At 35.7% G+C, this 17,719-nt stretch overlaps 1 protein-coding gene across 1 annotated transcript in view; it reads left to right on the top strand.

Annotated features, from left to right (window-relative positions):
• Window positions 1-893: 893 nt before the first annotated feature.
• Window positions 894-17,719, top strand: part of LOC102808238 (atrial natriuretic peptide receptor 1-like) — a 34,830-nt gene continuing 18,004 nt past the window's right edge. The window contains exons 1-2 of the mRNA XM_085490950.1: window positions 894-1,045; window positions 6,765-6,871. Coding sequence (XP_085347076.1) covers window positions 894-1,045; window positions 6,765-6,871 — 259 coding nt within the window. The remainder of the gene's footprint in view (window positions 1,046-6,764; window positions 6,872-17,719) is intronic.

Genomic DNA, 17,719 nt, shown 5'->3' with positions numbered 1-17,719 from the left:
ATTTGTAGCATGGAATAAATGTGCTAGCAATGTTATCTATGTTTCTACTTTTTCTACATTTCGAACAAATTTAAACACTGTAAAACATACTCATTTAGAAGACAGTTCGAGTATTGCTCCAACTGACATATTAGCCTTGGTTTGCATGGTTATGTGGTTCGTGCCAAAATCTATAACCTATACAATAGTATTCGTTTCATTTCTAGTTTAGTAAAAAACAGTATCATCAGTCGTAAGTTTGATCTGTTTCTTTAAGCTTTTATACATTTGAAGCTTTTTAACACGTCAGAAACCCACGCTCTTAATATTCATTGTAAGTGTTTTCCCCGAAGTATAAATACTTTTATAAATAAATTTGCACCTGTGAGAATATTTGATGAAAATTTCCAACTAAGCTCAATTGGTTTCATTTAATTTCATTAGTTAATTATTTTAAAATGTAATTGTATATATTGTCAGCTGGAGATATGTTACAAAACATTATTTCATAACTTTGAAAGACCACAGCTCACTAGTTTGTGCTAATTAACATACGTTATTTGCTTGTAATATCGGTTGCATTCCTATAATTTACACATATAAATAAGTTTCTACTCTCCACATAAACATGTTTTGCTGCATTCGAGGCAGGGTCATTTTCACGAGGATCTGCGCATGCTCCATTACACGCCGATTGGCTGATAATTAAAAGAAAAAACACGTCACGTTTTATGTCATCGCACACGCACACTCATTTCATTTTCATAATTTTATTCTTGTTGTCTTGGTAACTAAAATATTCTACTCTTTCTTATGTATTTAAACAAGCCACAATTTCTACCAGGGTTCATTACTGACTTCTGCACTCGACTGCAATGTTTACCATACTCGTTATTCTTGTTGCCGTGTCGGCGATGGCTGTTGACGGGACAGATGATATCAAAGTTGGTTTTATTACTAGTATCAGCAAAAGTAGTTTCGCCTATTATTATACCAACTACGGGGCGATAGTTATTGCATTGGAGAAGATAGAACGCGAGAATCTATTACATGGTAGATCGATAAGGTACGTACGTTTGAACTGTCGAGTGTTACAATCACTATATCTAATACACTACACACCTGTGCGTAAATATATATAATTGATGATCTCCGTGACTGAAATATCAAAAGGGAAGCCATGCAATCGCCGTGATTTGCGTTTTGGTTTTCATATCCTCACCATAAGCAAACATATAAAAATGTAGTGCTCAGATAGGTCGTTAATTTCGCTTTGGAGGATTGTATAGATTTTATCCACGTAGGATGAATATTCGCCTTTATTGAATAAATGTTTATCATAAACCATACCCCTGATTAGGCACATAACATTTATGAATATAATTAATTAAAAATATATATTTTTTGAATACTATAGATATTTGTTTTACTATGTGACTGAAAGCAATTTTCCATATTAAAATTTTAACTCAACAAATAAGTTCCCATTAACATGTACACCCCACAAGAATTTATATTGATCTACGGTCACCATGATTTATTCGGCTCAAAGTAATCTACTTTTTATCATTCTACTTTCTGGACGCTTGTTTTAGTACCATAAATTGTTTCTTGTACATATCTAAAGGCAAAACAAAACTCGTATATATTCACTAATACGCTTAATTTGTTTAACCAAAAAGGAAAGTAACTGATTTCTGAATTATTACATGAATTTCAAAAAGCAATCGCAAGAGTAAGGTAAATAAACATACGAGCAAAAGTACGTTTATATTGTTTTTTTCTGATCAGTTGATGTTAATCATTGATGCGTTGTCACCCAATTTGTATTTAATGACTAACAACGATCCAAATATATTAAAATAGACATCAAACACGTTCTTCAACATTTAAATTGACATGAATGATTGGAAAATCAATTTAAATGCCCATGAAATACTGTACACCTGTAATAACAGACACAAAAATATGCATATATTACAATAAATAGTGAACACGGTACCGTGCCACCACTACATACAGACATACTCATCATCGCGGTACAACTGATGACTATGCCAGAAACATGGTACGTCGATTGCGTAAACCTGTAAACACATCAACATAATGTCCAATAAAACTTCATTACGATACTCACGGTGATGATGAAACTTGAAAATAAATATAAGTACAGAAGTAGAAAAATAAAGTCTAGCCAAGTCAATTAGAAAATCAATTGGCAAATATCAATCAATAGACGTTAACATAGATTGCTCAAAATCACACACTTAGATAATGATGTATTAATATTGGTGAAAATCTGGCGAGGCAAACCTAAACATCATCATTTTAAACATTTTTAATATGCCGAAACAAATTTGTTCCACGCAAATGAAAATTACTAAATTTGATAAATAGTTTATGAGATATGAAACCGCTTTGCAGCTTTTAAAGCAAAATAAATATATAATATCACGAGATCGTAATTTATGAACGCGTATTCAAAACATCTTAGAACATTCTATATCTTTTCCATAAATGCTTCATCGTTAATTAACATTTATTACCGCCAGTTTATCCGCACATGAATGAAGAATATTCTTATTTTGGATGCCAAAACTACTAAAAACTTTTGTTATACGTTACATAATTTCCACGTTTTGTGCCGCGTCATGCAATGTACAATACCTGATCTGATTCGGCTGATAGTTTCATTAAACAGAAAATACATAATCGCTAGCTGTTTTCCATGCATTATAGTTATCACATATTATTTTATAAACTGATAATCCGACAATTATTCATTAAATATACAATACTCTTTTAAAGTAACAAACTGTTAGAACTCTTTTCTTAATAGCTAGTATTGTTAAAAAATATTTTGATATGTATGTTCACTCAAAAATATACGAAGCTGTAATTATGGCTACTTGGCGAACGTACTAGTATATTATTCTACGTGTATTTATGTATTTATCATAAACCCACTGTAGTTTTTCCGACCCCTGTCATCTTCTTTCTTTCTTTGTCGATAACAACACACCCCGATTACGCGACCCGACATTCGTATGCAGCCGAATGCAGTGTCTGTCTGTTAGTCTATATTTGAAATGTGGTATAAAAATGGCACTTTAAATATCCCTTTCTAAGCAATTAACCTATTAAATAAAATCACCCTTATGCACATATCATCCCCAAGGTAGGTAGCATTATTATTGTCAGTTGATGTTGTGTACCAGTAGGCATGCATTATGTCAAATAATTATATTCATGTAGTACATTGTATGGAAGCAACCCAAACAGAATCAACGTCGATCCTCAAAACGACTGCGCCTTTTTGCTTCAACCACGTTTCTGCGATGCTGTTGAGTAATAGCGTTACTTGTACGATTCTCAAGCAGGTTTAGCGTGACAGATATGTGCAGTAAACATCCGTATCAAAAGTAGTCGCACCGATTATAATTTACTTTACCACTACGCGTGCCAGATGAATAAGCTCGGATAGGTACACGGGGTAGCGATTTAACTGCGTAGAAAACTAATTTGAGCAGTTCTAGATCGCAAATGCGTGCGGTTAATGTTTTTCAAACTACGGTTTATAAAAGAGGGGAGGGCAATGGTTATCTTTGTTCAACGTAATTGCAATATTTTTTTGTTCGTACAACGTAAATTGAAAAAATAAATTCCGTAATTCTGAAATCACAGGCTAGACGTACAACGTAATCAATCAAATATTGTTTTCGTACACTGTAAAAATGTATCATTTTTTTCGATACGTACAAGAATTTTCTAGGTTTTCTTTTTTAATTTTCCGTAAAATGTAAAATAATTTTCCCGTAAAACTGTACCAGCTACCCCCTTGCCCCCTAAAAAACACCTAACCGTTCGTGTGTTACAGTTGGCGAACCTAGTTTTCAGGTGAAAGCCAGAAACTGCTTGCAATGGAATCGTACATGCCGCGACGCAAAACAAAACACAAGCATGATACCTTACTTTGGACAATGATTCTGTACGACTGCATTGAAATCAACTCGCGTTATATTCAATTATATGCCTTTATTCGAGAAACTCGGAAAACGGGGAATGAGCTACTGCGCTAGCCCAGTAAAGAGTAAATGATGCTTATTCTCGTGGTAAAGTGAAAGAAATATGTGAAAACGCGAGATTTTGAAATATATGCGATTTGCATTTACCGCGTTCTCAATGCAATACAACGAGATATGTTCTTCCTACCCATTAGTATAACACCAATTATATATCAAATTGAATAATTAAACACCATGCTTCTTTTCTATTAAGATTGGATATGTTAGTTCCATTTTTCTATTGGTGTAATTTAGGATTACCGCAGCCTGTTCGATTCAGGATATATAGTTGTAAAATAGGGACTATTCAAAGAAGAGTATGTCACTATATTTTTCCAATTTTACTGCCTTATTAACAACGTGCATCATTAATGACATCCAACACAGAGTGTACATGAATGGTATATAAGTGGGTTTACATAATTACTAAACAATAGATCCGCCTGACATATACAAAATATTAAGAATTTAGGAATTATTATTGTTAACTTATATGTTGACACCTTAACAACGAACAGACTGAACATTCTGTCCTGAAACACAGTATCATACATTATCTGTGGTCCTTGGATGTATGACTACAACATCAAATCAGCTCTCGGTTGAGCGTTTTCATTAGTGATGAATAGCTTCCAAAAAAGAAGAGGCACAGCTCTATTTTCGTTCTCTTCTGTTTAGTAGGTGTGAAAGATAATGAGTGCATGTCAATTGTCTATGTTGTAAGTGTGGGCTAATGGTTACCTTGACAATTCAGCATTCATGTTTGTATAAAAACTAGAAAGTGTTCCACCCATGTCAATGCAACTTATTGAACTCCTCTTGCTGTGAAGATTCTCCCAAATATCTGAATCACAAGTGCTCCTGCAAGAATAGCATTGCAATACTGCCGGCGCCATGCAGGCATTGAATTTTTCATGCCTGCGCAGTATTTTGCCAAATGACTTCCAGCGCATTGGATTAGTTAGCAGTGTACATCAAATCTTCTTACGTACTGCCACCAAATGTCAGTAACTCTTTGTCGCAGTTTCAATCCTTGGCCGACTGAGGCCAGACCGATTGGTAGTTTGTTCAGCGCTTCACACATATCTCTACGTAAGTTCGAAAATCAATAGCCGAGTGGCGCCGGTTGTGTAATAACATACTCATGTCACCATTTCGCCTTGAAATAGAGCATACTATAACGTTCCTGTCACGACACTGCACGCAATATCTGCATCCTATCACATTAAAAATGTGAATTCCAATTATGGAATGAATACTCAGTTTTTGTAATATTGTGAACAGTTTTTTTAAACTAATTTTTAATAAAAAGCTCTAACCATTATTACAATTGTACTCCGTATACACAAAAATGATAATTTTTCTTATTACGGAATACACAAGATGTTACACAGAAAAAGATAAATCGCTATAAGTTTGGATTCTTTTTGTCTTAAATTGTGAGTATATAGTGTGTACAACAGCTCTTACAACACTAACTTTAATGAATGTAATATTACTTGGTAAACATACTATAGATTTATCATCACAACTAATTTACAACTTATTCAGACGATGGAAATATACACGACACTTACTGTACAGGACACATCAAGTTAACCATTGCTGGAAGTCACTTATTTGGACGGCAAGTTAATATCGATATTTTCATACGTGCGCTGATGCAGATATTAAACCTATTAAACCTATTGTAAAAGTACAATATTTAGTTTATTTGCTTCATGTGTTTCTAAATTTCATTGTTCAATGTGCCTGCGCTAAAGGTTCCCCGGACCGATATCACCATCCATGGTCACGTTGAATTTAGGGTATCTAGTGATTGCCTGGTGGTGGCGCAGTTGGTGCAAGCGCACTATTTGTTTACTATACCTGTTTTTTGGCAACTTTGAAATACCAACCTGATGAAAGTTAAATTGATGATCTCAAAAAAACAAACAAAGAATTCAGAATCTAGCGGTTATCGTTTTGTAATACTTGCTGTAAATTCATGTTCGGAAAATTCTTTCAGATCATCAGTTACTTGTTAATAACATCCAATAAATATAGTAGTCGTTGTCAGTAAACTGGAATAATGAACTAATAGGCATATTAGATTTCACTTCAAAATGACATGATTGTTTTAAATGTTCAGCTTATGTATTCTCAAGCATGTATGGACTTGATGTATACTGCTTATCATCTGTGATCCAAAAACCACACTGTCATTGTCTGGTATAGGGACATTAAACGTCCCTACAACTCCCCAATATAGAAATGTCTAGATCGCCTTTTTAGATTTATTTGTTTGTACAATGAATGCTTACTGCACTCATGTACCGTACTGACCGGACACAGGGATTTAAATGGGGTTCCGGCATCAAAGTACGACAGAGGGCACTAGTGAATATTCTTTATGGAGTAGTTTCAATAAAATCCGGATGGCAAACGCGCCCGTGTGTGTGTGTTTTGATCACGAGTTGAAGCGTACGACAAGCTTGGATTCTCTTTACGTGACATTGTTGATAGGTTTAGGAATTACATGAATTGTTTGTTTTTATTTTTATTTAAAAAATATATAACTTACTTTTAATTACATGGACAGATGTGATGTTTGTATTACGTCGACCTATCGCGTTCATTTCTCGGCAATATGTAAATGTTATGTTAATCCGAAAACTGCAAGTTTGAGCATATATAGTTTAAGTTACTGTCACACTCACCCTATGTTCCTTTTATTAACAGGGTTGTGTTTGAGGCTGGCTGTAATGACAGAGATGGCTTATACGCTGGAGTGAAACTATATTACCTGGAAAACATAGATGTAATAATCGGCCCTCCTTGTTCCAGTGGTGAGTATACGCATTATAATATTCTAATATACTGTAAAGTATTATATTATAACTTGAAACATATTTTTGCCGAAGAGATGAATCATTGAACGAAAATAAAATCAAGTGAAAATACTTTTGATGTTTTCCGTTTAGCTTATCAAATTTCAGTAAAAATAAATTAGTTGTTTCATCATTCCAAAATTACTGTGACATTTAAGCTTTGTGTAGGTATCGACTAGCTGCGGGCGATAGGCTGACATTTCACAAGCCGTGAAAGCCGTGATATTCACAACAACTATCTAAGAGCCGACAAATCTGTATATAGACACAGGCTTGGGTCAATATTTGTATTATAACGAATAAACGTTGCATTGTAATATTTCTCCCGCCTAAGTTTTCAATGAAAGCATCCAGATTGTTCTCTATTCACACGTAACTGTTTCAACACAGGCTCATTGACTCGTATAATCCCTGTCACATTTAAGTTTTTGCAGGTATCAACTAGCTACGGACGACTTTCAGATATTCATAAGCCGCGATATTTACTCCTGATGCGCGCACACGCAAACAAAACCGGCACAATACACTAGGTAAACCCCAGGTGCCTCTGCCGTCTGTTTTCGCTGCCTCAAAATTGAACAAAGTGAAGAAAATGGACGGAATTAGCCAGGATATACTGGGTCTCAATCACACCTAAATAAAGCGCAATATAACAACACTTTTCGGTTAAATTAACATTTTAATGAAACCCACATGTATGTATATTACACAACGATTACCTTGATGAAATAAATAGAAACACTTAAAGTCGGTATACGACGTCTACAAATACGGAAATGTTGTGCGAAACTCATGTACCGGTAATCAGCGCTAGCTAAGTACACGACTACGACCGATATGTTCGATCATTATCTCCTTGTTACAAGTAATCACATCGAACATAATTTGGCCTAAATGACACAAAATATCTTGTTGAGCAGAAAATGTTGTTCGTCACAAATTAAAGGAGACTCTCTGAGAAAACGCTGACAACCTTTAACGGTAAATCAGCTTTCTTCGACCAAACATAATGTCTGCGTAATGTGAGTTGGTGATGTTACACTCAATATTTCTGTCAGTTTCATTTCAGAAACTGTACAGCAATTATTCTGTAGTTTGATGGGTCTGATTTGAATCCAGATTTGGAAATAGGAATAAGATTTCACTCCAGTGTTCAGGGGAACTACCCGGGTAATATTCTATTTTGATCATTTTGTGAAGTGCATCTAGTGATGTGCATCTATTTGTCTATTTCAATGCAGATGTTATCCTCAGCATTGGTTGCTGATTTGATTTCTTTTTTTTCAGTCGCTGCTTAATGTTTAGTAACAGTCAATGTGACTATTTTTAAAAAGATGCAAATTGGTTTCAAAGTTGGCTTAGCAATCCCAAATATATTTAATTTGAAGAGGATGCAACATATGAGCTGCTTTCCTATATTTGTCCTAGATTCATAGACAAATAATAAAAGACAGTAGTCAGAATTATGTTACAATTTTTGGAAAACATTGTATTGAACTATATAATTTTCTTATTTTAACGATCATTTAATTTAAAGTTATATTTAAACTACAATTTATAAGACACATAATGCAACATACATACCCAATTCTAAATACGTATTTCAATGCAAAATGTTATAGTTTGGGTGTATTTGTTAACCGTAAAGTTTTATATATTTGGGCAGAGAAACAAGGAATTTGTTTTGGAGTAATTTTGTGTGACTTTTTCCTCTGTTTGATAACAATAAACGTTGCAAACAAAACCATTTTTATGTATAAATACAACCTACATAAGGATCTTTATTTGGAAAACAAATTGCTTTGTCGATTTTGCAAATTAAATTATCTAGTACATCCTGAAACTGTTCTTATTAAGTTTATTTTCAATAAACTGCCACTCCTCTTTGTTACCTAGAACTACCTGGGTTTCTACGCTGACAAATAGTATCACAACGATCAAAACCACCAGCACGCCCAATATTTCTATTTTTCGAAATCCAAGTTTCTTGTAAGCAAACAAGTTCATGTTACAAAACGAGTTGCTTGGAATCATTATCATTAAACATAGTGCAGAAAAACAGTTACAAAGAAAAAACAATGAAAAAAACTAAAAGGGAAAAACCAAAAATACTCAAGCCACGAAATAAAAAAGGCACTCACAATCAGAATTAGGATATTTTTTATTCCAATGGAAAATTGGAGAAATGGCAAAAAGCAATCACCTCAAATACAGATCTACACTAGCTTTATAAATCACATTGTTCATTTAAGGTAGAGATGCAGTTTATTTGTGAATTTCAATCAAAAATAGTTTTTTTCGTTTTTTATATAGATTTTTATCTAAAGAACATTCTGTGAAAATTTGACCAATGAATTCTTATTGGAACACCGTTAAAATTGCTGTTTATTTTCTGGTTAAAAATAAAAAACACTCACACGTGGCAATGTTTATGTCCAATTGCCTAATTTGCATGAGTAACCAAATAACAGGACCTTTGATTGACAATATGCAAATCGAGATTGTACGGGTCATAGTTCATTCAATTACGTGCATGTGCAATTAATCTCAAATCAGTTCTCGCTCGCTAGCAAACCAAACATTATATTTCCTCAGCGTTTTTTCCTAATTTTCATCATTACATTATGCATGGTGTGAAAAGAAAGAGAGGTAGAAAGAAGATTCAGATGATTTCTATGTCGGAAGAGGCAAAAGCTACACTGAAGGCATCAGCCCACCAAACAAAAAACAAAATCGATGTGAGCGTCCAAACATGACTTTCCTTGAATCCGAGTTTCTGATTGACTGAGAGATTTTATTTTTAAATAATTGTTCTCAAAAAATAAACTGAGCATGTGAAGAATAATTTAACATTGTTTACAGTGATAACTGCTCATTGTCGAAACGAAGCTTACCCATTCACGCTAGTCACAATAAACATCATACTCTTGAATAGGCGTCAATGACTACGGTAAAACTTAGAAAATGACGTCAAAATACACTTTAAAAGTCCCATTTTTTTTTTTAAATCCCATCCCGAATTTACGGCAGAATCTGGTCCCTCAAATAAGGGGCACGTGAGCTTTGATTCTAACCGGATATATTGCACTGGGTCGGGGAGATACAAACTTTTGTGTATCTTTTGTCCAATGGGTACCTGTACTTCGATCATTCGCAAGTTTTGCCAGGTGGTGCGAGACAGCTTTGTTTGCAACCGGACGAACTCCGTTTAATTCAATGAAGCAAACAACTGACAATGCTAAAATAAATTGCAGAGGTACGCTAAAATTAATTGAAAACAACCAAATAATTTCAATGAAAAATAAATCACAGAGAGAGGTAACTTGATACATTAACAACTCTTTTGACGCGCTGACCGCTTCTCAGTGTCTGATGTTTTGTTGTCCTTGTCATAATACTTACTGATTGATGATTTTGTTTTGATTTTTGAGTTTTTTAGCCTGCAACTCGGCCACGACCTTTGCTTTTTCCGTGAAAAATGGGGAAGTTTACGTCAATTTGACGGACATTCCATTTTTTTTAAACTGACGAAGCACACTGTTTAGCACTCCTATTTTTTTTCATTTGCCGATTTCTATTCAGAAAAATTTGACCGCTCGAAAATGCACCTTAATTTTGCACTCTTAAAACATGTCAGATTTCCAACACTAATTATTTAAAACCGGTCGAAATTTTAAAACTTTTACGTTAGAAGCTGGAGCTCTCTTCTTGCAGGCGACCGTCGCCGGTAGTACAACAGCATGTTTTGTACGTACATCCGTGCGCTGATTGTCTGCGACTGTCTTAGAAAATCCCTGAATAAGGCGTTGCCAAAATCGGAAAAAAATATATAAATGCCTCCTTAAAAAAACGAACAGAATTCAAATATTTCTTTTAACAAATATGTTGCAGTGGGAAAAATGGGATTGGAAACGATGAACAAAACTTCTGTGCCTCGAGTTTTGATTCTAGGATTACGCGATTATTCATTATTGTGCGTTCGCTTCCTGGAGTTGGTTCTCAATACTACATAAAAATCATCAAGGATAAATAATTTAATATCCCACTTTGTACTCTTCACGGTAAACCATAGGCTCTGAAATACTCGTAGACTTTTTATTGAAAATACATCGAAGAGAAGCCATTATGTTTTGATCGTGATAAAAGGTCACCTTCCTAGGACCGCCCCCTGTTTAATAATTCATGAGATGACGCCATATTTACTGGGCATTGCCACGTGTTTTTACCGACCCCATCAAAACACTGGTATGAATGACGTGTTTCTGATTTATATATTCAAGAGTAGTTGTTCTGGTCCAACGATTTTACATAAAATGTCTATGTCTATACGTTAACTTTCATTTTCAATAGTCTAGAAAGTATGACAAAGTATGACAAAGCAGTAATTCCCGGTTTAACGCGCAAATATGCAAATTAGCCTTTTTCTCGTCTTCTATTTTTGGTGAATTCTTGGGTTTTAAATTAAAATAGCTGATAGACGCTTTGGCCATTTGCCTCGAAATTTTCACACATTATTGACAAGGTGTTCCCCCTTCAAAATGCGTCCGGACAGTTTATTACGGCGAGTGGAACAAAAATAACAAGTCCGCAATTAACATGGATATATAAATTATGCAAAAATAGAAAAGAGTGAACTTTGAGGTCATGCTGTGCGACTTTGAAAGCCGTTAGAGAGATGAGTGGACGCATTTGAATTAGTAGTATACCAAAGTATCCAGTGATGTAATTTTACCCACAAACGGACTTGAAGTTTTTAGGCTAATTTTTTTTAAACCACTTTTGTCCAAAAAAGCATATTTTTGACCCAAAATCAAAAACGCATTCTGGATATTTAAAATAAAGACAAGTTTTACAAAGTTTGTATAATAAGCTTTCAGAAAATATATAACATGTTGGATATATAATACGATCTTCATTGTCTAATTACTCAATTAAAAAGCAAGCCAAATAAACTGCATCTCTACCTTAAATAAGTTTTGAAAAACTTGCATTACCGTCGTCTTTATTCATTTGTGTTAAGATTTAATTCCTTGTCGAACTATTGAGGGCGTCATTGTGGTGACTACGATTCCGGCTGTGCGTGGTGTCAATCGTTGGTCCTTGTTTTTTGTTGTTTCCAAAATTCCTATCCTTAAATGCCCCATTTGGTTTCAATCTTCTTTTTAACGTCACTAACAAATTTCAGTGTTTTACGATGGTCACGTACTTGTGTTGTTTCAACCTATCATGAAATAAAAGCAGGATTTACTACTGTACATCGATGGTTCTGTGTGTTGTTGTGTCATGTTATCACTTACGAGCATTTGGCATCTTTTTACCACAATATCTTACATTTTAATTACAAAATACATTGTAAAAGTGATATGTTGTCCTTCAATTCGTTAGTGCCACTATGGTGCTCACTATGGTGCCCAACCTCGGGAAGTTGGAATAACTTAAGGAAGATTTTAATAATCAATAAATATAAAAAAGTAGTTGTATTTTTCCCACCACCCTATGTATTAACAGTTTATTTGGTGTTTAAGTTATAGCTTTACTACTATAGATTTTATATGCAAATTTTAATTCTTGACGTCGTGAATTTGTATCTTTTGCGCTGACAAAGAAATCGAAGATGAATATAACTTCATCATGATATGCCCTTCTTACAGTGATAAAATGGAAAATCACTATATTTTACGACTTTTCCGGACATTAAGTGATTAAGTGGCGCTTTTGTTCTTGTACACACGTTCAAGCGGCGTCTCTGATAAAGACGCGCTGCGAAACACATATTTGCGATTTCAATTTGAATGCGATCTTTGTTTTAATATATCGTTCGAAGAGACGAAATGCGAACGGCGCTGCGTGAGTTGTTTACACATTACATGTAGTTTTTTTTTCACCAGCGATCGAGTGATCACTCTTCTATCAATCAGTAACACCAATAATAATCTGTTTTACCTTCACATCCAACAAGGATAGCCCGTTAGTGATACTCGGTCACTGGATCGTACTAGTACTTTTTCACACAGAACGCTGTCATTGGTTATGTGATGATCACGCTATCCTGACGTATCCTCAAATTGCCAAATGTACTGTACGTAATGTGTTATTTTAGAAATAGTACTAATTTCAACTGTCCGCCAGTTCATGTTTGTACCTGTGGAAATATGCATGTAATAAATATATAATCTCTTTCTATATACGTCATCAAACACACGTGATTATTCTCAGAATAGCGTTATTCATCGCCTCCAGCTAGGATTATTACAAAACTTTGCAAGCGCTTGTTTCTTCTAACGTCATTGAAAAAAATACAGTCGGATTATATAAAATTATTATATCTTAATGTCAGGCAGTTAAGCTAGAAAATTACCCGAGCAATAACATTCGTTTTATTTAGCAATTTTTTTGGCGGGCACGTTTCCTCGTTTTTTACTATATGTCTGTATTGACGTCATACTACGAATATAGTTACATATTTGCTGTTTCTACTTGTAACCCAACACGTACAGGCCCCAACGTCCACGTGTGGGAATAACAGTGATAAGCCACTGATCCAATCCACTTTTAAAATGCATAAGCAACCCGATTTATACCACACCTCGGCCTGATTTCATTTTCTAAACTACCTGGACATGAACCGGGGCAAACACCTTTAGTGTAATAAGTCCGGGGTGGATCGAGGCAGTTTTAAAGTGACTCATACAAATTCACTCACCATCAATAAATGCGATTAACGCGATTGCATGTAAAAATGTTGTTACTGCTTATGAAAAATGCACCTTTTACCAAAAGAATTACTTTTAAACATTAAGATATAACCCTTGTGTTATTTATGTTATTAAAGGCATGTAATACAAATATTAATTGAGATAAATTGCCTTTTTAACGTCGGGCAAATGATCACCTGCGCTCGGACGCAAACGACCATAGTCGTTGCAGTAATATATATTAAGGATCCATGTAACCGCGTTTTAATTTGGATAAGATGATCAAGTTGCAAATCAAATTCTCGCTTCATAGAAACATTATGCCGCATGTAGAAGGTTTTCTTATCCACGTGAATTATGTTTTGTAGACGGAAATCTGTGTTATCGACAATCACAAATGAAACAGGTGATGGTATTGATAATTGATTGCAACATCTTTTGTCGGGTATGAATCAGCCATGTTTAGATACAGCAATCAATGACAAAGTTGCACCCTGTACAAATTGTTTCAGTGTCATTGTTATTGTTATTTTACTACGAGGCCGGCTTGGTTCGGTTAATGGAGGGAAGAATCCACAGAAAATATAGCATATAAACTTAATACAAATTGAAAATCTAAACATTTTGCACGATTATCGATTATCATCGTGCCTGCGTAATGCATTTCGGGTGTTCGACTCGTATTTTAACAGAGTATAATATTTCAAAAGACTGAAACGAATGCTTCCATTAATAAAAAAACATAGAAGTTTTTTGCGCAATATACGCCTCAAATTAGTTGGGAATACTCGATGACGATTTAAGACACCTACACTTGCTATACAAAAACAGAAAACCCAGAGCCGAAATAACATGTTGAGACCCGCCACGTTTCACACTTCTGACTTTATAAGCCAGTATTGAAAAGCAAATAGTAAGTCTCAAGCCGGCTTAAACAATGTTTTGACTGAGTTAAAGCGAAATAATGGCTGGTCCTTAGAAACGTGAATATGAAACAGTATTCATTCTTCAATGCAACGACGATAATCGTTTAGGCAGCTTGTGGATTAACACTATTTACGACACGTGCTTAATGTCGTCTTAAAAAAAAACACAGTGTTACAGAGGTCGGTTTCATTGCCACCGAACTCAGGATTATCCTTATTACATCTCTGGACTAGAGATTATACACGAGCGAAAAATTTAGAAAACTAAATGGTGTCTGTGCATGTCTTTACAAACCAATATGGTAAAGATGTCATCGTATGGTATGCTAATTTCACCCACACACTTTCGGAATGATGTTACGCTTGGATTAAAAATTGACAGTAGTATTGTACAGATAACACGTGATACTTGCTCAGATTTAAACTAATCTTATAGGCTTCCTTATCGGATAGACCCAATTGCGTTCACGCACGGGAAGAAACAGTGGTTAGCACAAACGTCGTAAGAATACACACAAATCTTCAGTCATTGTAACTATGTTCACTTAGTACAGTAACTAGAAAGGTATACGTGTCATTTCAATTGCTTTAAATCAAAGCTAATTGTCCAGTAATTCTAGCAAAAAAAGAGGGGCCAACCCGTCAAAAATTGCAACAAAAATAATTTCTTCACAGTGCTTTTCAGAAAGGTATCTAGATTGGCATACTAAAAGTCTAGGAAAATCTAGGCTTCCGAAATATACCTAATTTGCATATATTCAAAATGGTCGTTTTGCACATTTTTACAACATGGAAATATAACTATTTGAACATTACTTTAATTCAAGATGAAGTAATTTTAAAAATTCATGATGCTATGATACTGTTTTGAGTCGGAGACGGTTTGAGAGTGCCAAATGTGTTGATTGGAAAATTAGCATAAATCCAATGTGGCCGCGATAATATAAATATTTAATGTAACTTTTCTTCCGGCTTCTCTTCTATGTGGCATAAGTAATACGTTTAAGATGCTAGAATACAATTTTAAACAGAATCGTACAGTACAGAAAAGATGTAAATAAATGGTTTCCTGGGTAAAGAAAAATGAGAGGAATGAAACACCTTGGTTTGATCTATAAATCTGCTATACTACATGTATATACATAATAGACCATTTAAACGTTAATTTTCAAATCTATAAACTATATTTTTGATTTAAAAAAAATGCATTAAATAGCTAAAATTCTGTCCAAAAGTTTATTGTTTGATTAATGTAATTGCTAATCGTCATTGCTATCTTCATCAGATATCTGAACTACATCTGTGCATCAAGATCCTCGACATCCACCACAAACTGCAGAACATTCAAGGTTGTGCTTTTTGCAGGTACATCTGATACTGCGACAGTCTGTGGAGCAGTTGCATCTCACTATGCTCAATAGAAATTCAGGTGCTGGCTCCTTGTCAGTCATTATAGAAATGACGATCGGTTGTGGATCGCGTCCTGGGATTTGCTTCCTGGCGAGAAACACGATTCGTGTCTTTATCACAAATTGATTGTCTATAAAGGCGAAACACCAGTCCAAGAAAGACAGGGCCCCAAGTTCAGCCCGACGCCTACCTGAGGCGAGGGTGAGTTGGAAGACTGTTTTCCACATCAACAGTTTGAGTGGTGCTGATCGGAGAGGCTCAAAGGGCAGTCTGCTTGGAGCTGCCAACACAACAGATAAGTTCCAATTGGTTGGTTCCCTAGTTTTGGTTCTAGGCCTCTGATTAAACAGTATAACAGTCTCCTAATGGTAGGACAACCGGCTAGCCTCGTCTCCAGAGAATTTCAATGGTGGGTGACTGTCGCATACGACTTATTTACCATTTCCGTGCCACTGAGAATGTTCTAGAACCGTACTGTGTCTGGATGGAATATTCTAGATATTTTTTAGAAACTGGTTGAATAGGTAATAGAACACTGTAGGACGCAATATAAGGTAATGGAACATTCTAGAAATTTGTAGTAAGTTCCAGACTCATTATGTATGCTGATGTAATGGTCTATTTATAGACAGTGGGGGTATATATAGGGGAGTTGTTCAGCACTGAGTTCAGATCGGAGATCTCGTTGAATTGTATTGGAGTTTAAGTACCTAGTTATCTAGTAGTGGAGTTTTACCACGTTATTGTACTTGATGTATAATAATACCAGTACCAGTTGAAACCTCATCTGTTGGCTCTGTGTTCGTATGTTATCATCGCCGCCAGGGAAGTGTTTATGTTACTGTTGCCATTTTGGTATTTGAACCATCACACCTGTACTATACCAATTACGGTAATATTACGTTGCGTGTGACAGTGACAAGGCTGACCTATAGCCAACAATCGTTGAAAGGACAAGTCCATTTCATTCAAACGATGGATGAAAAGTCAGCTGTCTGGCCAACAAAAGTATGGCATGAATCTCTTTTCCACGTAGTCTGTGTTGGTAGCTCCACATTGTATTCCAGGTGCCAAAGGAGAATTTGCTCCGCTGGGACTGACAACGATGGGGATCTGGTCCCCACTCCTTGTAGCTATAGGAGACCACCACTGTGTTGTTTGTGTGAAGCAAGGCTCTGTGGTCTTGAACTATGGGTAGAAAGTGAAGTAGTGCTAAGCGCACTTTTTTCAGTTCGAGCCAGTTAATATGGCAGTCCTGAATCTAATGCAGGGGCCATAGCTGTAGCGAGTGGATCCAAGGGAATCCCCTGCTGGCCACCAGGACAAGGCATCCCTCGCTAACGCGTAACGCAGCCTGGGGGAACTACCCTGCAAACCGCATTGGTTCTCAGAGGGACACAGAGGGAATGCTGACTAGGCATTTGGCTAGGTCGTTTAGGCAACAAGCCTGCAGTGACCATACCAAGTCCACCTCCGTGTTGAACTCCCTGGCCAGGTACACCAACTGTGTTGGCTGAGGGTGGGATCGATTTACTAGGAAGCACAACGGGTCTAGAAAATCTGGTGTTAGCCTTACTGTTTGACTAACCACCGCTTGTTGGGTTGTTTAGCAACCAGCCATCTAGGTACACGTTGATGTGTATCGATGTAATGTGTACCGGTGCAACAGTAGCACCACCTGTTTCTACACATATGTGAATATGTATGGAGCCATACAAAACCTGAAGGGGAGCACCCCGCACTCGCTGACTCACAGGGTGTATGTGCGGGTAAGT

The sequence above is a fragment of the Saccoglossus kowalevskii genome, chromosome 16 (genome assembly GCF_978046115.1).
Source record: "Saccoglossus kowalevskii chromosome 16, keSacKowa6.1, whole genome shotgun sequence".
Taxonomy (NCBI): Eukaryota; Metazoa; Hemichordata; class Enteropneusta; family Harrimaniidae; genus Saccoglossus; species Saccoglossus kowalevskii.
Note: the sequence above shows the minus strand (reverse complement) of the source record. Positions and strands in the feature narration are given on the sequence as shown.